The 22,480-nt window shown below is 40.0% G+C and overlaps 1 protein-coding gene across 3 annotated transcripts in view; it reads left to right on the forward strand.

Annotated features, from left to right (window-relative positions):
• The window catches only part of dmd (dystrophin), a 1,415,828-nt gene that overhangs the window by 701,895 nt on the left and 691,453 nt on the right, over nt 1-22,480 (forward strand). For all 3 annotated transcript variants that reach the window (XM_052015085.1, XM_052015086.1, XM_052015087.1), the window contains exons 38-41: nt 1,500-1,610; nt 12,202-12,315; nt 16,409-16,546; nt 22,038-22,190. In XM_052015085.1, the coding sequence (XP_051871045.1) occupies nt 1,500-1,610; nt 12,202-12,315; nt 16,409-16,546; nt 22,038-22,190 (516 nt within the window). The remainder of the gene's footprint in view (nt 1-1,499; nt 1,611-12,201; nt 12,316-16,408; nt 16,547-22,037; nt 22,191-22,480) is intronic.

The following is a 22,480-nucleotide window of genomic DNA, read 5'->3' on the forward strand; positions in this document are numbered from 1 at the left end:
CAGGAAAGGGCAGGAACAATGACCCTTGCTCTAATGTGAACAAAATAATTGCAGGATCTTAAATCAATAGTCAACCTGCTGCTACCACTTCAGGACCCAAACTTTACCACATGTTCTGTAGTGGGGCTTTAATATTTTATTCAGAAGCAGGGGATCCACCAACTGAATTCATCTCATGCCCATGACTGTTTCAAGGTCCTTGGAAAGAGTAAGTTAGTGTTGGGAAAGGTGATGCATAATGTTATGTGATTGAACTCCTCCAAAGTTGTGAGGAAGTGTAATATAAAATGTAATATGATTTTAACTTGTGGGCTTGTACATAAAGTCATAAATTGTTGTGCAGTCACCATCATGTTGGTTCTCACTTACTAAAGCATATCAAAGTGTCAGAAGTTTCCACTGGTGAAATATAAGAAGGATGTAAAGTGTAGATCCACAAATTTTAGAATACTCACACACAATGGAGTAATGTTGTACAGATGGTTGTGATTATTTTTTAGGTTGTATTGATTTCCAGTTTAGCACGGGTGGTAGAAGACTTGAGCAGAGTGATATCTCCGGTGAAGACCAAGTGGATTGAATGGCCTGTGTCAATGCTATTTTTACCACGTGATTCAAAGTTATGAACAGGGAGGGAGGGAAGATTAGACCAACCTTTCAGCCTTCCCAGGCTTGTTAACAAGATTGTGCTTTGTGCCGTCACATGAACAAGGGAGATGTCTATTTTGTTTTAAATTCTTCAACGGGATTAGGGCATAAACGTTAATCGCTCATCCTTAATTAACTTTGAACTGAGTTGCCAGCTGAGCCATTTCAGAGGGCAGTCATGTTGCAGTGGTCTGAAGTCAGATGATAGGCCAATGATGGGTAATGATGACAGATTTCTTGAAGAGCATTAGTGAAGCAGATGGGTTTTTACAACAATCTGCTTGCTTCATGGTCACTATAAAGGATCCTGCTATTTTTATTATAGGTTCTTTTAATTAATTGAATTTGTGCTTCCAGCTATTATTGTGGGATTTTAACTTATTATTCCAATGCCAAGAGAACTCATCCTGTAAAATTTTCACTGTTCGATCCTGCCCATCATGATTTTTGCTTTTTGCCTAAAAAGCTATGTATTTTATTGTCTAAAGTCATGTTAGGACTTAATTGATTCACAACTGTAGTCAAAAGATAGCTGCTCTGAAATATATTATGTAATTAAAGCTCTAGATTGTCTGAAGTTCAATTTGGAAGCAAAATTCAGCTACCCAGCTGTCCATGTTTATTTTCTCATAAGTGCCAAAGTATTTTAAAATCGATTTTGTTTAATTTGCTGAAGTATAATTATGGAAATTAGGAAAATCTATTTTGTATCATAATGAGAAAACCAAGTGCTGAGGGTTTTGCTGAGGATTAAAATCAATGAATTTATCATGACTTTTATATGTGGGTTCCTGATTCTTCCTGTATTAATTTCAGTTGTATGTACTTTTCCTCACATTCTTGCCTTTCAGCAGCCGATTCTAGAGAATGTAGCTGATACCCCAGTAACATTTGGGATGGAGATTGAGGAACTGAAAAATCAGAAGAGTTTTCTCGCTGTGCAGGAAAAAGTGCAACAGCAGGTATGATGGATTAGCAGCTGGTTGAGTGGCTGGTTAAAGCAAAGTACAACATCTGCTGAGTGGAAGGAATGATGACGGCTGTTTGAGCAATGGTACAGTGCTGCTCACTGGATCTGCAACACAGCAGACTTTGGATTGATGGATGCCATTAGCACTTGAGGATAAAAGTTCGAAGAGCATCTGTTATTTTGTTGGATGGTTGTGAGCAGCACTGTGCTTTCAGACATATTAACTTAACATTTTGATCCCACACTCCAGGTAACTACCGTAACAGTTGCACAGATTAGGAAAAAAAGAAGCAGACTGGGTTTCTTGAACCTTGGTGGAGTCCTGCTTCAAAGATTTGCAAAGTAATGGGTCAATTAGGATCAAGCAGTGGTAAAATGTTTTTGAAACACCTTGATTTAAAAAAATGAGCCTCATGGGGAGAACCTGTCCTGAAATGTATTTAAAATGTTCCTTCTCTGATACACTCTGCTGGGTTCAGAGATGAGAATCGTATTCCTGGATGATTTGTCTTGAATGATAATGACGCATTTGTGACCTTTGTTGGGACATTGGCCTGATCTTAGCTTAAACTGAGTAGGGAGATTTGGATATGCATTTGATGTATAGACAGTATAATGTCAGCTTTTAGTGATGTACATTGTATTTATAGAATTGAACAATACCAGGCAAAATAATGTCAAACATTTGTAACACCTTGGTTGGGCCACACTTTGAGTACTAGGAACAATTCTGACCCCACCTCATTAAAAGGAGAAGCTGCAACAGATAAAAATTGGAAACACTATGAGGTTTGTATATCGATACCTCACAGGAGAGACTGAACAGGTGAGATTTTCTGCTCTAAAAAAGAAAAGACATTACAGTGACTCAACAGTTAGGGGGAATAAAAGTGATACGGTAGATGTGAGGAACTTTCCACTTGTGAGGGAGACAGAACTTGCAGGTCATAAGTATAATTTACCTGCTAATAAATGCTAGAGAGAATTTAGGAAAAGACCCACAAAGTAGACTTGAGAAAATAAGGAATATTTGAGATAACCAATAAAGATGCACTTTTGGGGAATCTTGATCGACATACAAGGGAGAAAGGAATAGAAAAATCTGTTGATGAGGTTAGATAAAGAACATTTTAAGAAGGCTTTTGTGCATCTGTTTGTTGAAACGTATAACTGTTTGTGTGCTGTAAATATGATGCACCATCAGTTTTTATTGTTCCTACTTTATTGGATTGTATTTAAAAGAAGAAGTGTACATTACATTAAACTAAAATGTCATAATTACAATATCATACAAATAGCTTGGGTGAGCTTTCTTCAAATTACAGCAGAGAAATTGATGAAGAAGATATACACAGTTGTTTGAGCAGAATTGTTAATGTGTCCTTTGTATTAATGTTTATGATTTTACTACCTAAACAGAATGGGGGGAAGGGAAGTCCCTTGAGGGTACTGAGTTAAAATGTTCTCTTTCTACCTAATTCCACTGATGGACTTTCACAATGAGACTTTGCATTTATTGGAAAAATGAGCTTGAATGTGAAACTTGTAGTTTTCTCTGTTTATTCAAATATAAAGATCCTAAAATTCCATTTGCAGCATTATTTACTGTTTGCTCTGGATGTCTTCTCCCATGTATCTTTGTGTATCCATTAGCAGTTTTTGCATTATTTATCTAAGTAGTGTACTCCCATCTTTTATTCTCCATTGTCTTGCTTGCTTCCTTTGGTGAAGCTTAAGCTTCTAGAAGGTCAACAAACATCGACTCAGGGACTGAAGGAAGCCCACCGACTGACTACTTCAACCTTTGGTTCCTCTCTGCATCCCTCTCCTTTTCCTGGGCCGTCTCAGGCAAGAAGTCATCAGGTTCTAAATATAATTTTTCACAGGGATAGACCTAAGGATTTGAAATATGCCATATTGCAAATGGTAATGAAGCGTCCATTCATTTGGTTAATGTTATAATTGTTCAGTCAGGAACTTTCTGGTCTGCTACCTTGAAAACACTTTGCTCAGGTCTGAGTGATTGACAAATGGTGATGCTGGAAACCATTCAGGATCAGCTGTCAAAGTCCCTTTGCTGAAGATCAGTGAGATGGTGTTTACTTAGGCTTAAAACGGGGAATAAATCTTTGCTGAAGACTTTTAAAAGATTCATCATTAGCTTGTAAAGTTATCTGTCCAAATTTGTCCCACTATTTTTCATTTGGGTTGGGAAACAAAATTGTCCTGTCATTTTGTCTCTTTTCCTTGAAGGTATCATATAGAAAGTGGCCCATGACTCATCTCAGCTCTTCCCCCTCTCATAGCAGCAGTGATCTCTCTTGGATAGAAACGTATCATCTTAGCTATTACAGTGTTCACACAACAGTGATTTATTTGAGAATACTTTGGCACTTTGGAATGAAAGATGCAGTGTATAATAGATAGAAGAGACTTGTTTTTCTTATGAATATTTTAAGTTTGAAATGCAATTTGTTTGCCACCCAAGGAAAATGCTGCTCTTCTCAACCTGTGGATTAGTGTAGTCAATGTGGTCAGCCAGAGACAAAAATGTTACCTCTGAACCATGTTCCGCACTGTTGCACTCAGTTGCAAACTATAACAAGCATATCATTTTGTGATTATGAGAATCCTTAAACTCTGTGCCAAAGTAGTTCTTCATTTTCATCTATGGTTGAACTTCACCAATAGAAACACACACAGATTTGGAAGGAATTACTGACTAAAGAAATGCAGTGTTGCCAAAATGTTAATTTGATTATTTTTTAAAAAAAAGTAAATAACAGCAAATCTGTGGCTGAGTTGAGGGAAGGGTCTTTTAAATTGGCAACTCTCCATGTTTCCGAATGTAGCCACGACAAGGATTTAATTAGGCTCCCAGTGCATGACAATCATCCTATGTTGGAAGTTTGGATAGGTTCACCCCGGATGGATTCTATTTCCTTCACTGGTACCCAAGGTTTTAACTGTATAATTGTCAGTGGTGTTAATAATTTCATAATATGCCATGAAAATGGAGTTTGCTATGATTAAAAAAATCAAAAATTATGAATTCAAATTTTAACTTGTTTTTACATTAACGTAAATTGCGCGAGAGGGTGGAAGATGGTCACAGTTGGCAGCCGTTTCAGTCATTTACTTAGTGCTATCCCTGATGAGATGTGTGTGTGCAAAATCTAATCTATGTCTCCGGCTTTCTTGTGCATTTGTGACATGCCTTTATTGCATTCTCTCTTTAGTCAGTCATGGCCAGTTTATTAACCAGTGATATTTTGTTGGTGGCCTGAATTTAACCTTTCAATTATCGCTAATACAGTGACATGTATCATTGCATTGCCGGTGGGGTTTGTGACTGTGTTCGTTTGCATTGTCAGTTTCTTCGCTGCTGATCTGCTGTATCAAAACTATTTCAGAAAATGTAATATTTATGGAAGGCTTTGTGAAAAACCACAGACTGAGGGCACACGTGGAAATATTGTTGTATAAATCTGCACACAGTGTCTGACTTTAATGCTAGATAAAATCCCAGGGTAAAATCCGTACCCAAGTCTCGTTCTATTGTCATTGAACACAGCCAAGTCCGTCCTTTGTCTGGAGTTAGTTAGCTCACTCAGAGCATGAAGCATTTTCTAACTTTGCTGCGTTTTGTACCTGAGTGGGCAACTGGGCGGCAAATATTCAGGATGTTTCTTAACAAGCAAAATATTTCAGAATTAACATGAGAAGAGAAAAACTGGGCATGGTTGTCAGACCAGGTGGAAGAAAGGGGTGATGGGGAAGAGGGTCAACTCCCAGGTAGATTGAAATATTGGGAGTGTGTGGAGGAAGGAGGTATGTTGGAGTAAGTACATCACTGGCTGGGAACTGGTAGTTCGGTGGATGGAGGAAGAAATTCTAGAAGAAAGAAGAAGAATCAGGTTTATTATCACTGACATATGTCGTGAAATTTGTTGTTTTGCGACAGCAGTAATGTGCAAGACATGAAAAATTACTATAAGTTACAAAATAAACAGTACAAGAGAGGAATAATGAGGTAGTGTTCATGGACTGTTCAGAAATCTGATGGCGGAAGGGAAGAAGCTGTTCCTAAATCGTTAAGTGTGGGTCTTCAGGCTCCTGTACCATCTCCCCGATGGTAGTAATGTGAAGAGGGCATGTCCCGATGGTGAGGGTCCTTAATGATGGATGCCGCCTTCTTGAGGCACCGCCTCTTGAAGATGTCCTCGATGGCGGGGAGGGTTGTGCCCGTGATGGAGCTGGCTGAGTCTACAATCCTCTGCAGCCTCTTTCGATACTGCACATCAGAGCCTCGATACCAGACGGTGATTCAACCAGTCAGAATGCTCTCCACCGTACATCTGTAGTAATTTGCAAGAGTCCTTGGTGACATACCAAATCTCCTCAAACTCCAAATGAAGTAGAGCTGCCGGTGTGCCTTTGTGAACTATCATAAGTACATAAAAAAAAGAAGCAGGAATAGGCCAATCAACTGCTCAAGACTGCTTCACCATTCAATAAGACTGTGGCTGATTTGATCTTGCTATCAATATGACTTTCCCTCTCAATCCCCATGCCCCATGACTTAATTGTAGTTCATGTTTTTGTGTACCAGGTAAATTTCAAAGGAGAAACAGAAATAGGTGAATGAAAATTTGGGCCTTATTTCGAGATGCCTGAAGTTTCTGCTTTGATATCCTGGGTCACCAAGAGTGCCTGACATATGGATGGATAGTGGATAAATGCAGAAGTACTAAAGTCTCTGCCAGGAATTCTCTCCACATATATGTGGATTGTGCCGTCCGCATCAGCAGCAAACCACTCGTGAGGGTTGCTTCTGCTTTTCTGAGCAAGGATCTGCCCAAACGGGAACCTGCCCATGGAGTCTTGTCCTGGGAACTCATCTAAGGTTGGTTCTTTTAAAGAACCTGAATGACACCTTATAAGCACGCCCACAGTTGGTATATGGCCACGAGCATTTTCCTTGAGAGTCACGCCTTCCCCACGCCCAGCCGCTTACCCATCTGATTCCATCCTAGCGACCACACCTTCAAAGCCCAACCCTCCTTCCCAGCCCCAGGCCTTTCTGCCAGCAGACCTACCTGATCTCCTTTGCACAATCTGCTGTGAGAAAACATGCACAGTAATGGCCTATTTGGTAGGAGGAAACCATAGGCCTCATGCTACTGAATTCCTGAGATGGGCCCTTGAACATTTCATTGGCTTGTCATGTCCCAATAGTTTAATTTGCTTGAAGTGGTGCCATTCAGCCTCTTTAGAACACTTTCCCTTTGCACCTTCTGCCTTTCACTTGACTTACCCTTTAAACTCTATTTATATCGTGAACTGGGTTATAGAACCATAGAACAATACAGCACAGAAAACAGGCCATTCGACCCGTCTAGTCTGTGCCGAAACATTATTCTGCTAGTTTCACTTCCCTGCACCCAGCCCATAACCCTCCAGACCTCTCCCGTCCATATATCTATCCAATTTATTCCTAAAGCTTGAGTGAGCCCGCATTTACTACATCATCAGTGGGAATGATCAAATATCCAGGTGAAAGACAGACCATGCCATGGATTTTCAGTATTTCTCGCATCCACATCTATTGACAGGGTACATGTACATTGCCTCAACAGGTTATCTATGGTCAATGGTACATGCTCATCATTGACCTCAAACAATGCTGACAAACTTCAGTTCTCTCTGTGGCATGGACTCGTACATCTTGGGTGTTGATCCTTTGAAGAATCTATTCAAAGGGATCTCTGATGACCAACAGCCGTAATAACCAAGCTGTCTGAGTAAGCAAAACTTCAAAGAATTCCCATTGACAGTAAATTCAGGAGAGAGAAAAGTGCATTTTTGTAACTAATATTTTAAGCTTCTTACAGAAAGCAAAGTTAATATTGGGATGAATGCAAATGATTGAGACAGAAACATAAATATCTTTAAGGAAGTTATAATCGGCGTACATTAAAGTAGACTTTTAGTGTGAGAGAGCTTCTAAGCTTTATTGTAGCTTTGTATCCCACTATAAAATCTTTAAAAAACACCATGCAATAGACAACAGTTCCAGAGTATTTCACAGACTGAATAATTCGTAAATGTCAATCCCCTGTTAATTCAACTGATTTTATGACACCAACAATGAAGGCTGCAAAACAGCCTTTTGAGCATTGTTGGGTCACTGAGGAAAAACTGGAGATTTCCACATTAATTTTTGCATGTATGGAAATTCCATTCAGTAACATTGACAGCTTTGCCATCATGTTATCTGCAGATTCAAGGCCAATGCATCCAGAAGCTTCAACTCTTTAGGTCTGGTATAATGTTCTGCCAAAGGGCTGGTGATCTGTGGGTCTTTGGACATGTTTGTCATGGTGCAACATCATGAAAGGATTCATGCTTGAGTAGTCATCTGCCAGTAAAATATGATTAGCCACTCCTGTGTTGGTAACACAGTGAATAGCCACAGGATTTGTTGCACCTATGTGCCAATGTCTGCACTGGGCTGATCTCATGAATCATTTTCAACAGAAAACCAGATGCAGAGATGTGTTATCTTGTGTAAAACCATGCACCATAGATCCAACATTGGCAGCTATGGTAATCTTGAGGTTGACTTCACTTCTTTCCAGGTATATTATAAAGTAATGAAAATTCAATGGCAAACAGGGCCACCCTCTACACAATGTTGCCTCCATTTCAATTATCGTTAAACATGCTGGTAAAATGCTGGGTTCTTCCATCTGAGTCTCCTAAATGCAGGTTATGTCTGTAATTGGTAGTGCACTGCATGGTGTAATATCCCATCTGTTTGCTGCCAAATTTGATCGACTCATCTATTAATTTGCAACACCCCATCAAGGGCACAAAGCCCTTGTTATTCAAGTCAATTCTAACATCCAGTGCTGTCTCTCTGGAGCATGTTTTCCCTGTGACTGTGTGGGTTTCTCTTGGTTGCTCTGCTTTCTTCTCACACCACCTGAGAGGAACAACACCTCGTATTCTGCCTGGGCAGTCCACAACCCCATAGCATGAACATTCAGTTTTAGGTAACGCTGCCCTCCAGTAGTTCTTTCCCACCTTCCCTCTTCCTCCTCCGGTCCTCCTATTTTTGTCCCCTTTCCCTCAAATATCCCAGCCCCCCCAATCACCCATCTCCCAGCCCCCCCAATCACCCATCTCCCAGCCCCCATCTTCATTCCATCCACCGTCTACACACACTGTTCATCCACAGGATTCCCTGCCCCTCCCCAGTTCTGGTTCCATCTGCCGTTCACCACTCCCCCAATAGTTGCCATTATCACCTCCTTTATTCATCAGATTCCAGCACTGGTAGCACCTTGTTTTCCTGCTTATCTCCCCCTCGCAGCTGTCTCCAATCTCCACATTCCTCTCTCCACCCCCACCTTGCTTCAACTGCTTCTCATTTTTCTCTCGCCCATTCACCAGCCACCGTCTCCCAGCCTTACCTCCCCTACCTGGTGCAACCTGCCTGTCATCTTACATCCCTCCTCAGGCCGCCAATCATCTCAGACTCCTTCTCACCACTCCCCTTTTCCTCTTTGCACTGACCGTCTCACTTCTCCACTCCCAGTCCTGATGCAGGGTTTTGACCTGAAACATCAACAATTCCTTTCCTCCCACAGATGCTGCTTGACCCGCCGAGTTCCTCCCGCAGATTGTTTGTTGCGACAAATTTGTGGTGGTTGGCTTCTGTAAATTATCACTGGCGTAGGTGGATGGCAAGGGAATGAGGCTGGACTTGATGGGTATGTGGGTGAGCAGATTACAGAGGCACAAGTGGAGGGGGAGGGATAGGATTGATGGGATTGCACTGACAACCAGCATAGAATCAGTGGGCTGAATGATCTCCTCCTATGTCACAAGAGAATACGAGGAAGCATGAAAAAATATGTTTAAGAAGTCAGCCAATGAGTTGAATGTGAAGCAAGGCATTGTTTAGTGTTAAACACACTGTTAAGTGAATTTACTCAGGAAACTAAGTCATTCAGAGAGCAAAGAAAACAGAAATGACAGCTACTTCTCCCATTTAAAGCAGCAAAATTTATTCAGAAAAAATCATAGCTTGGAGGATAATTGCATGTAAAATGTGTGGTGTGTGCAAAGTCTGTGTCAGCCAATTGCAACAGTGGTCACATAGCTTTATTGACAGGACAATTACCTAATCATCTGATCTCAGGTCAGCTGCACTGTTGTCTTTATTTGCAGCCTTACTCATGTTAACTATGTGACTGTGCTGATGAATTTTGCATTTTGAACTGATGAACACCTGTGCATGTGAATCAGCTTTCAGTTAAGTAATGACATTTTGATTTGTGAACTTTGAACTTGAATCCCCAAAACACTGTTACACCAGGCACTGTCCTTAACATTTGTATGGATACAAATCATCAGAAGAATGAATTGGAATTGGTTTATTATTGTCACTTATGAAAACTTGTCCTGCATACTGTTTATACCGATCAATTCATTACACAGTGCATTGAGGTAGTACAAGGTAAAACAATACAGAATACAGAGTAAAGTGTCACAGCTACAGAGAAAATGCAGTACAGGTGGACAATAAGGTGCAAGGTCATAACGAGGTAGATTGTGGGGTCAAGAGTCCATCTTATCGTACTGGGGAACTGTTCAATAGTCTTATAACAGCAGGATAGAAACTGTCCTTGAGCCTGGTCGTGCGTACCTTCAGGCTTTTGTATCTTCTGCCAAATGGGAGCGGGGAGGAGAGAGAATGTCCCAGATGAGTGGGGTCTTTGATTATGTTGGCTGCTTCACTGAGTCAGCAAGAGGTATAGGCAGAGTCCACGGAGGTTTTTTTCCGTGATGTGTGAGCTGTGTCCACATGTCTCTGCGGTTTCTTGCAGTTCCGGGCAGAGCAGTTGCCATACCAAGCCGTCGTGCATTCAGAAAGAGTGCTTTCAATGGTGCATCAATAATAGTTGGCGAGTGTCAAAGGGGACAGGCCAAATTTCTTTAACCTCCTGAGGAAGTAAAGGTGTTGGTGAGCTTTCCTGGCTGTGGCCTCTACATGGTTGGACCAGGACAGGCTATTGGTGATGTTCACTCCCAGGAACATGAAGCTCTCAACCCTCTCGACCTCAGCACCACCCCCCCCCCCCCTTCCTGAAGTCAATGACCAGCTTTTTTGTTTTGCTGACATTGAGGGAAAGGTTGTTGATATGACACCATGTCACTAAGCTCTCTTTCTCCTTCCTGTACTCCAACTCATCGTTATTTGAGATACGGCCCACGATGGTGGTATCATCTGCAAACTTGTAGGTGGAGTTAGAGCAGAATCTGGCCACACAGTCATGAGTGTATAGGGAGTAGAGTAGATGGCTGAGGACGGAGCTTTGTAGGGCACCAGTGTTGAGAATAATCGTGGTGGAGGTTTTGCTGCCTATCCTTACTGATTACAGTCTGTTGGTCAGGATGTCAAGGATCCAGTTGCAGAGGAAGGTGTTGAGTCCCAGGTCTTGGAGTTTAGTGATGAGTTTGCTTGGAATTATTGTATTCAATAAACAATAGTCTAACGTAGGTGTCTTTACTGTCCAGATGCTCCGGAGATGAGTGTAGGGCCAGGGAGATGGCATCTGCTGTAGTCCTGTTTCAACGGTAGGCCAATTGCATTGGGTCAAGGTTTTATGGGAGGCTGGGGTTAATTTGTGCCATGACCAGCCTCTCGAAGCACTTCATGATGGTGGATGTCAGAGCCACTGGGCGGTAGTCATTAAGGCACGTTACCTTGTTTTTCTTAGGTTCTTGGGAAGATCACCAAATGAGCAGCTTTTTCATTCTGCACATCCAAGTCTTAAAGCTTCTCTTTGAGCAAAATAATTGCATCTGCCTGGCTTTTTATCAGTTTTCTGCTACCCTGCATGGTTTATGGAATCAATTATTTTTATAATTGAAGGCAGAGCAGAGTTAGAGCCTGTTTGCCTTTTGAAGTTGTGAGTCCCCACTTCTCAATTAAGTAGGAGCTATTGAATTGGTTGTGATTTTTAACAAAGCTGGAAGGGAGGATTTTAAAGTGTCAGGTGAATTTCCTGAGTTCAGAAAACTAGATAAAAAATCTTGGATAGAAACAGAAATGCTGTGAAACTCAGCAGGTCAGATTGCATCTGAGGAGAAAGAAAGGTGTAGAAAGATACTTGTCTCATGGGGCAACTGAGATGAGTGTAGATATGCATTGTGGTTGGCATGGATGAGGTGGGCTGTAAGGGCCCTTTTCAGGTCTGTAACTTTAATGATTCAATGAGGAAGAGAATTAACGTTTGATTATCTTTCAAAAGAACTGTTTCTCTCTCCACAGATGCTGTCTGACCTGATGTATATGTCCAACATTTCTTTATTTAAAATTTACAACATCTGCAGGTTTTGCTTTTTGATACAACTCCTGAGTTCATAAGGAATGTATGGTTTGAAATTTTCTGTACATGTTTCAATATCGCCTTTGTAAGACACGTCTGCAGTTTTAACTTTGAAAGTGGCTGGCAAGAGCCAGGTAACTTGCAGATAAGAATTAATAATTGTGATATCTTAATCTCCAGGTATCAAAGGAGTTGGAACAGTTTGATACAAATATCCAGCAAATGCTGGATATCCTGGAAGAGGAAATACAACTCGGAGAGAACCTGAAAGAAGATGACTTTGAGAAAGATATGGTTAGTTCATCAGAAGTTGCAGATTTTGTAGCATTAAGTCCAGCAGTATGCCAGGTGCCAAGTTAATGACAGACTTTTCAACAGGTGCTATGCAAAAGATCAAAGATGAATAAATCAAGGAGTTTTCCTCTTGAGAATGAGAAATAATGGCTGACAGTCAATTGATATTCTGTGACTTGTTATTGGGTACATATTCCTGGTCGATTATGAATAACTCAAGGGCTAGAAAATTATGATTACACCAGCCATTTTTCTCAATGGACTTCTTGAATTCATAGTTCAATCTTTAGAAACTTGGAACTGGAAATTCAAAGTAGCTCCTAGTTGCATTATTGAACTAAAATGTAGAAGTGTATCTATGAAATTTTAAATATTCTCGCATGGGTTAACACAAAAGTACGTACAAGAGAAACCTGGCTTGGAAAAATATTCATGCTGACGTCACAAATATTGTTAATCTCCATTTGTCAACATCACTCTACTGATACTCCATGTAATTTCACTGTAACTCTGAACTGCATTTTCAGCTACTTTGAATTTTCATCATGAAAATTTCAATATTTTGCCTTTAATATTAGGTGGAACATAGAGAAACAAATTCCTGGGGTTGTCATGGTTTATCTGAACAGTTGTAATCTTGTTTTTAAAGCTGCAAAATTGTCCAAATTTGTCAGACTTACCACCTCGTTGCGATCTTTGAGTTGCAGCAATAGAAGTCCAAAATGTCTAAAGTCTTTGAACTCATCTGATTGCCATAAGGGAGAGGGAGGCATTTGGTATGCTCTTTATTTTTGCCTTTCTTAATTTAAAAAAAAAGTTTGCTGTCAGCAATAAAAAAGTTTTTGTGACCAAACCACTCCAATGTGAGAGGATGATGTTTGTCTAATGTATGACTAAACCAGTTCCCAATTAAATGACCTTGCGTTCTGCTTCACATGTTCAGGAGAACAAAATAGAAAACTTTAACCATCAGGGAAATTATGACTTATGACTTCACAAAATGTAAATTTGTGTATAAAAACATTTTCTGTGTCACTGTTATGGACTTCATAACAGGAATTTACATTTCATCAGAAAATCTAAGTCACCAATATGACTTTGCAATGCAAGAACATGGTAAATTTTAGAAATAAGGTAAGCTCAATAGTTTCAACAAGGCAGACATGGTAAATTACAATAACAATGTGGGAGCACTTGAGAGGGGTCTTGGAATCAATTGCATTCAATAATTCTTGAAGAAGATATTTGAAAGAGAAGTATTACCTCTTGTAATTAATTCCTCTCCAGTTTACAAATCTTAGCTCAACATATTTAATTCCTTCAAACACACTTTGCTGCAATTTATATTTTTCTCAGTTTTATTTAATTAACAATCATTTGACACCCATATTCAAAAAGAATGCTCTCGAGTGTTTGCTACAGGCAGGTATTTGAAGAAACGTTTAAAATTTTGAAAATAGTTGGGTGATGAAATTCCACAATGAGATAACAAGGTGAAATTTTCCAACCAGCTGCCATCTCAACCTTCTTATGGACCTGAAATGTTTCCAGGTAACAAGGTAGAAACAGTTCCTTTTACAGTGATGTCAGAATTATACCAGAGGGTTTACATTATGAGGACATTTTGGATAGATGAGACTTGTATACTCTGGAGTTTAAAAGATTATGAGTTGATCAGATTGATGTTTAATAGAGGAATAACATTTTGATCAGGAAAGAACTCCTACGTATGGAAGTTAAGCCAATGGGACGTAACCTTAAAATAATAGTAGGATCATTCTTGAGTAATTTCAGAAAGTATTTTTCCACATTTCTAGTCAAAAGTAGAATTCTTGCACCTTTCCTCAAAAATCTGTGAAGGCAAGATCAATTCAACATTTCAAACAGGCATTTTAAGTGATTTGGAACTGCAGTGGTTCAATGATTGCGATTAGTGGTGGGACAGTGTCGTAGCACCCTATTGTTCTTGTATTTTTGATGTCTGTGCCAGTGAAGAAGCAGAATGAAAAAAGTAGCCTAAGACTAGAATTGGTAGAACACTGAAGGACAAAGGAATTGGAATTGGTTTATTATTGTCACTTGTACCGAGGTACAGTGAAAAACTTGTCTTGCATACCGTTCATACAGATCAATTCGTTATACAGTACATTGAGGTAGAACAGGGTAAAACAATACAGAATGCAGAATAAAGTGTAGCAGCTACAGAGAAAGTGCAGTGCAGGTAGACAATAAGGTGCAAGGTCAAAACAAGGTAGATTGTGAGGTCAAGAGTGCATCTTATTGTACTAGGGAACCATTCAATAGTCTTATAACAGCAGGATAGAAGCTGTCCTTGAGCCTGGTGGTACGTACTTTCAGGCTTTTGTATCTTCTGCCCGATGGGAGTGGGGAGAAGAGAGAATGTCCGGGTGGGTGGGGTCTTTGATTATGCTGGCTACTTTACCAAGACAGCGAGAAGTGTGGATGGAGTCCATGGAGGGGAGGCGGGTTTCCATGATGTGCTGAGCTGTGTCCACAACTCTCTGCAGTTTCTTGCGGTCACAGGCAGAGTAGTTGCATACCAAGCTGTGATGCATCCAGATATGATGCTTTCTATGGTGCGTCGATTAAAAAATTGGTGAGAGTTAAAGGGACATGCCAAAGGGGAAATGGGACATTAGAGAGTTTGCAGAAAATATCCATCAGGGCCAATATTGCATTATGATCAGCGCAAATTGACAATTGTAGTGTAATCTACATATAAAAGTATAGTGCACAATTCATGAGCAAATACAAAGTTTAGTGATTATTAAGCAAACTCCAGCAATATTTTCATAAGTTGTGCAAAAGGAAAAGGTTAAACTGTGGCAAATAACTATTTTGTCACATCTAAGTGGAAGCTGTTCAACAACATCTTTTGCAAAATGTAATAAGGCTCAAGACCTTTGGGTAATTGTAAACTTGCATAAAATAACAAATATTCCATTAACATCACAGTTTAGTTCAATTACTGTGCTTATTCAGCCAGCACAGAACAAACTACACAATTTAATTTAACCTTGCAATTTTTGCATTTCACTGAGAAGTAATTTTTTCAGTAATTGTTCTCTCGTGTAGTTTAAAAATTGAAAACTCTGTTGCAGAACCAAATTTCTCTTCATCAGCAGATTGAAGTTCAACTTTTTTATTTATGAAGCAACTTTTTTATTTCTGATAGCTTACATTCAAACAAAATGTTGCATTTGCAAGATACCATCCTTTTTTGATGGAATTATCACTGATAAGTTTCCCTTCAGGGCTCAACATTCTTTCGATTTTCATATGGAGAAGAGTTTTGTGTTTTGTTGAATCACAGTGGCATCACATTCATATGATGTGATCTTAAAACACAATTCATCCTTCCTTGGTGTATTTGCAAATTATTCAAAAATTGTCACATTTGCAATGAAATTGAATTCCTTTACATAATGCTTTGCAATGTATCATCTTGCAGATTAAATCCATGGAATTCTGTGGTACATGTTCCTTTCAACCATTTACCATTTTCAGTTTCACAAACACAATTTACTTGGAACTCTTTGGCTGCAAGGAAGGGAAACTGTCAACTATCATTCCGTACTTAATCCATATTTACAGCAGTAGGCTTGGTCCCAACTCACTGTGATATACAATTTTTCCTTTTTTAATATTAATTTGATGTTAATGAATTTATTACAATGGATGTGTGAACAACAATGGTTATTACTGTTAATATCAATCCTTTATGCACATTTCTGCTGAATTATTACATGATGTCCACCGCAGTGATGGTAAATGTCCCAGTAACATTTTCATTCTCTTCACTGACCATTAGTTGTGCAAATCTTATTTATTTCTCTCACAATGGACATTTTATCCCATTGGTCAGTACAACTGAGACCATCGTTAGGGGATAATTGCTGATTGTATGTGCTCATTTGGCACTCTGCTCAAGAGCATGCTGTAAACTACTTCACAGTAACATGGGTATCAGTAATGCCACTGAAAATGAAAAGTTAGCACTGCAGAAGGATTTATGCTGTTCTTTCCACAATGTGACCTATTTGTTTTAAGCAATTCTTTATTAATACTGCAGAGTGAAGATGATGAGAAGAAAATGAATGAACTGACGAAAAGGGCAGACACTTTACAACAGGGTGTCACAGATGAGAGAAAGCGAGAAGAAATTAGAAAGAAACAGCAGATGCTGCAGGCTAAATTTAATATTCTCAAGGTATGATCACTCAACAGTACCTAAAACAACACCATCTGCATAGTCACTTGGAAATGAAAGAATGACATAGAGTTACTGTTTTCATATATTGGTGTGCTTAAATTCTGCTTCACTCTGTTTATGGGCTTCTCTTGGAATGTTCATTCCAGAATTACATACTTTGTTGGGTCATGGTAAGTATCTGCAGATGGCCATTACAGATGAATTATTAGCTGCTCACTGAAGATAATCAATTGAGATACTGTGTGCCTATTTATCAAAATTGCAATTTTACCCAAAAGTTCTGAAAATGCAATTGAACACAAACTTTGAAGTCTCAGTCCATGAATCAGTCTGTATCATATGTAATCTAAGTATTACATGCTGGCCTCTTATAGTACCAGGTTAATATCGTACAGTCTGCACAGCATAATTCTTATTGTTGCTGTGAAGGCTTACGTGGACAATAATGGAGCGAAAGGTATTCGCAAAATCAGAAATGTAGTCGAGCATTTGAGAATTTTGCAGTTGTTCACTGGCATATGTTGCTTCAAAGGGTTATTGATTGTTCAAGCCCGTGGGCACTGAAAGAATGCTTAGCATTGTGAATAGTCTCTTTATTGCAGAGGATGAGCAGTCATGTTGATAGCATCGTGAAAAAGCACTTCCACGCTCCTTCTGTCCTTGTATGTTTTGGTGCTTGGGAGGAAACAGCTGATTTCCTAGAGCCATTATTTGAATATGTGGAAGAAAGGGGACTACGTTCTCTTTTTCCCCATTCGGACCGAGATGAGGAAGTGATAGTTGGTCATATATGTCAGGTTGCACTGAAAGTGTCTTGTCTGTTAATGATTAGGTATATCATCCTTGGGTAATCATCTCTGTAGTGGTTTGGAGGCTATGATTAAGCTGGGTGTGTGTGTGTGTGTGTGTGTGTGTGTGTGGACGTGACGAGGCATGTTCATTCCTAAAGATGACTCCCAGATATTTACAGACACTGATGACACTGCAAGTATCCATCACAGACACCATTCCCTTTTCTCCAGGCTAGTATCGAACACATCCACACAATTGTCCAGTTTGCTTCCCTTGGATGCAGAAGGACCAATGTTTGTTTTACATGCACTCCTGAGCAGTGATGAGTGATGATGGCAATTTTATTCCACTGCCAGATTCCACATGCAAGTGGAATTTTATTGCAAGCATTTGGCCATTTAGACTTGCCTCCTGATGCTGTGGCCCAGATGCCCAGACAAAAGTTCCATTCTATTTATTGCAATCAGATTTGCTCAAAGCTCGACATCAAAGCCATGAATGACAGCAAGAGCTTAAATAACATTTGTTCTACAACTGTCATAGGAGAGGCAGGTAATGTGGAAGGAGAAGTCTTACAAACTTAATTGGGATCTTTGAGGAGATGATGAAGATGATTGATGAGGATAGGGCAGTGAATGTTGTACACATGGACTTTAATAAATCTTTTGACAAGGTCCCTCATAGGAAGCTGATCCAAGAGATTAAGGCACATAGGATCCATGGAGACTTGGCAGATTGGATTCAAAATTGGCTTGGCCATAGAAGGCAGACGGGTGGAGGGGTGTGATTCTGATTGGAGCTCTGTGACCAGTGGTGCTCCATGCAGATCAGTGCTGGGACCTCTGCTTGTGAGACAAAGATGTAGTTGGGCCAATTGGTAAGCATGTACACGACATGATAATTGGCAGAGTTGTACAAAGTGAGGAAGGCTGTCATCTGATACAGCAGGATATTGACTAGTTGGGAATGTGGGCAGAGACATGGCAGATGGAGTTTAATCCAGACAACTGTGAGGTCAAATGTAAGTAGATTGTATACAATAACTGACGGGACCCCTCTGATCATTGATGTACGGAGGAATCTTGGAGTGCAAGTTCATAACTCACTGAAAGTGGCAACACAAGTACATGAGGTGGTGAAGAAGGCATATAGCATACTTGCTCTCATCAGGCGGAGTGTGGAGTATAAAAATCAGGAAGTCATGTTGAAGTTGTATAAAACTTTTGTTCAGCCACATTGGAGAGTGGTGTGCAGTTCTGGTCACTGCATTACAGAAAGGAGGTTTTGGAGAGAGTACAGAAAAGGTTGACCACAGGATTGCCTGGATTTAAGAGTATTAGCTCGAAGGAGAGGGTAGACAAACTTGGATTGTTTTCTCTGGTACGTCAGAGGCTCAGGGGTGACCTGATGGAAGTATACAAAATTATGAAGGGCGTAGCTAGGGTAGATAATGGGAGTCTTTTTCCCAGGGTGGAAATGTCAAATACTGGAGAGCATAGCTTTAAGGTGAGAGGGGGAAGTTTGAAGGAAATTTATGAGACAAACATTTTCTTACACATATCATGGTAGGTGCTTGGAACGTGATGCCGGGGAAGAGGTGGAAGCAGATATGATAGCAATGTTTAAGAGGCATTTAGACAGGCACATGAACAGACAAGGAATGGAGGGTTATTGACTATGTGCAAGCAGATGGGATTACTTTGGACTGCCATCACGGTCAGCACAGACATTGTGGGCCGAAGGGCCTGTTTCTGTGTTGTGCTGTTCATGTGTTCTATAATGTGATTTAGGGATATGTGCTACCCTTAACTGACTCACCAGATACCATTCATGGACACAGAAATGGCAGAGATTTAACAATACTCATTCAGTGCTCAGGATCATTGGTGCCCATACCATTGAATTAGTCTTTGAAGTTCTGGATAGTTCATTGTGTCCTAAGGATATCCAGGGTCATGATTGTGCAATGAACTTAAGAGTAGATCCTCATTAAAATTTCTTAATTGAGTTTCTTTTTTTGCAATACATTCAACTTGACAGCCTGCTTGTAATGTGGGCAATGGATATATGTTAAAGAAAAGATGAGTAGCAGAAGGCAGTAGGTTGGGACCCTTTATGATGTTTTTCAGCCTTAGCAAGCAGAGGGAGGAGCAGAAGCTGGATTTGGAGGGGACAGAGTGACACTTTTTTCAGCCTTAGCAAGCAGAGGGAGGAGCAGAAACTGGATTTGGAGGGGACAGAGTGACACTTCTGGAAGGTGCGTGAGATGTAGTTGGGTGAATGGGGCAAATTGAATTGTGAGGTAGAGAAAGGGGAGTGATAATAGGAAGGGAATAAAGAGGATCTAATTGGGGGAGGGTAAATGGTTTCCTTGATGGTCTGTGGTGCTGATCCTTTGAAATTGCAGGCAAAAGTACTTCGCAATTTTGCTGCTCCTGCTCCCTTTCACCGCTTGTTTTTCAGAATTGGAAAACACTTTGTAGCAACAGCAGCGGTTTTTACATTGGGTTCCCAAATGGAGCTCAGGATCAAGATTTTAAAATATACAATAAGCATTTTCACCCACAAAAGGGGCAATGGAAATCCTCAAGTTTTCAACCATCCCCCAAACTTCCCAACCCTCTATTATCATTGTGAGAGCTTTGACATGAAGGATGAAGCATGGAAATGTCTTGTTTTTTTTCAATTCTACTTTGTGAAACCTGCACAGAAACCTTTGCATAAGTGGGCAGAAGTTGTAATGCCGAACAAAGGAATAATTTTCGAGATTGTGCTGTCTGTTGGGACCTCACTTTCTGGCAACACTTACCAGAAAATTGCAGGTTCACTGCTCACAACTTTCCCATCTGCTCCTTCCAAATTGCAGTAATAATAGCCACACTCACGTGGTTCTTATTAAATCAATGTACGATAGAGTTTTGCAGATGCCGGTTCGTTTATTGACAATGTTGCTTTAAGGGAAATACAGATATGCAACTAAATTAGAAATTTGCAGGAAGATGGTGTATGTCTGCTATTTGGAGCACAGCAGGTACTTCATGAAACCTTTTTACATCATTGCCTCTCGTTAATGCACAGCAGTGAATGCTAAGGAGTCTACTAACATTCCTGAGTAATAGTCAATCATTTAACAGTTAAAAAGTGATTAACTTCTGATCTGAAGCCTTTTGAGAGAGGCACAATTTTCTTTGCTTCATGATCGATGATTAAACTGCCCATTCAGAAGATGGGCATTGATCCTTTGTGATTCAGCAAGTGCACTTTCAGAAGAAATTAACATGAAAAATAATTATAGGTAAATGCAATAAGCACAGGATTTAACACCTACAACATGAATTCATCACCTTTAAACTCGGCAAGGAGTGGCGCAGTGCTCTGATGTGGAACACTTGGATGCCAATTCAGCTGTAGATTCTTAATAGCAAGTTTACTGATCCCAGTTCACAGTTGCAAGAAACTGAGTATGTTTCAATGTCGGTTCCTTATCATGGCAGGAGGAGTTAGTGAGAAAGTCACTTGGACAGCTCTGTAATTACTGCTGAAGAGAGATATTAACAGAAACCTGAGGGAGCTTACCCCCTCACTTTTGTAAAAGTGTGGCTTGGCAAAATTGCAAGGGTGAAAGTGAAAATGATAAATGTTCCTTTCAAAAAAAAAAGACTAGAGCATATTGAAACCTTTTCCAGAAACATTTCAACAGGGAAAAGCATTCTGCAAGCAACACTGAAAAATAACCAAGAAAAACAAATCTGCATATGTGAAAATGTGAAGTTGAAAACTTGAGTATTTCCACTCCTCTTTTATAGAATGAATCTTCAGAGAGAGAGATAGAGCAGATGGTCTAAATCTTAAAATGTGCTGTTGGTGGGTGCGAGGGGCTCACATCAGAGTTAAAATCTGGATGAAAATCAATCACCTTGTTTTGAACCAGTTTCAGCAGAAGTGGGATGAGGGGCAGATGGGCAGTCAATCATTGAAAATTATAATGAGGCCACCTGTGATATTTATCAGCCATTCTATTTCTCATTAATCTCATTTGGATTTCTTGAGCCTCTGTAAACCTGGCAGTGATATTCAGGTGAGAATTCAAGGAACAGGCCTTAATGGCATTGCTTGTGGGCCACTAGTGGTGTTCCCTCCACCTACCACACCTTTTGCAAGCTGTTGACATCACCTGACCACCAAATGCATCCCCTGCCACCGTTGCAGTTGGGACCCCTAACCCTCTAATTAGAAATAGCTTTTGCCATTAATTAGTATCCTACTCTGTTATCTTCCTCACCTCAAAGTTCAGCCCCCCTCTGTGTTTCTGGACTTCTTGCCTTAGTGCCAGCCCCATGTAATCTTTATGACTCCTCCAATATGCTCTGCTGCACTTCAGCGTTGTTAAGCAGGTTTCCCACTCAAAAGGTCTTTGCCCAGTCCAGCCAAATGTTGGCAAGGATAGGAACCCTATTTCATGGAGCCCCAAAGTGAATTCTCCATTCCCTGACCTAGCAACTGTCAACTGGACAGAACTCACGTTCAAGCTTAAATCCATCAAAAAGGTTCTGGTGAAAGGTGAGTAATTTGAAATGCAGGATTTGGCAGAGAAAAAAATGCTATGAAGAAATTGTATGAGTTTAGGATGAGTGTTTCTGATCGTTGGACTTTTGCGTTTTGACTATCAAATAATGATCATTGACTTTTTACGCAGGATTTAAGATCGATAAGAAGGAAAAAGGCTCTGGAGATTACTCCTCATTGGTATCAGTACAAGAAGCAGGCTGACAACCTGTTGCAGTGGTTGGATGACATTGAGAAAAGGTTAGCCAATCTGCCGGAACCCAAAGATGACCAGAAGATGAAGGTAACATTCTTTTAGAAACAGGTGTTTGTATTTCTTCTTTCTCCCTAATTATATGTAAAAACAACAGCAGTTTTTAAAGTGTAGATATGGAAGAAGTATTAGTATTTGGCAGTGAATTGTGATGCAGGATAAATTACTTTATCAATATCTGCTGTGATTTTGATGACAGTCAGTGTCCTTTGAATGCAGAGGATTTTTTTAACTTAACTTTTTGTTTTTGTTTGCAATTTTAATAAATGATGTTGCTGAATTGCTTACATGTTCATGTAAATAACAATGTTACGGGACGA

The sequence above is a fragment of the Pristis pectinata genome, chromosome 4 (assembly GCF_009764475.1).
Source record: "Pristis pectinata isolate sPriPec2 chromosome 4, sPriPec2.1.pri, whole genome shotgun sequence".
Taxonomy (NCBI): Eukaryota; Metazoa; Chordata; class Chondrichthyes; order Rhinopristiformes; family Pristidae; genus Pristis; species Pristis pectinata.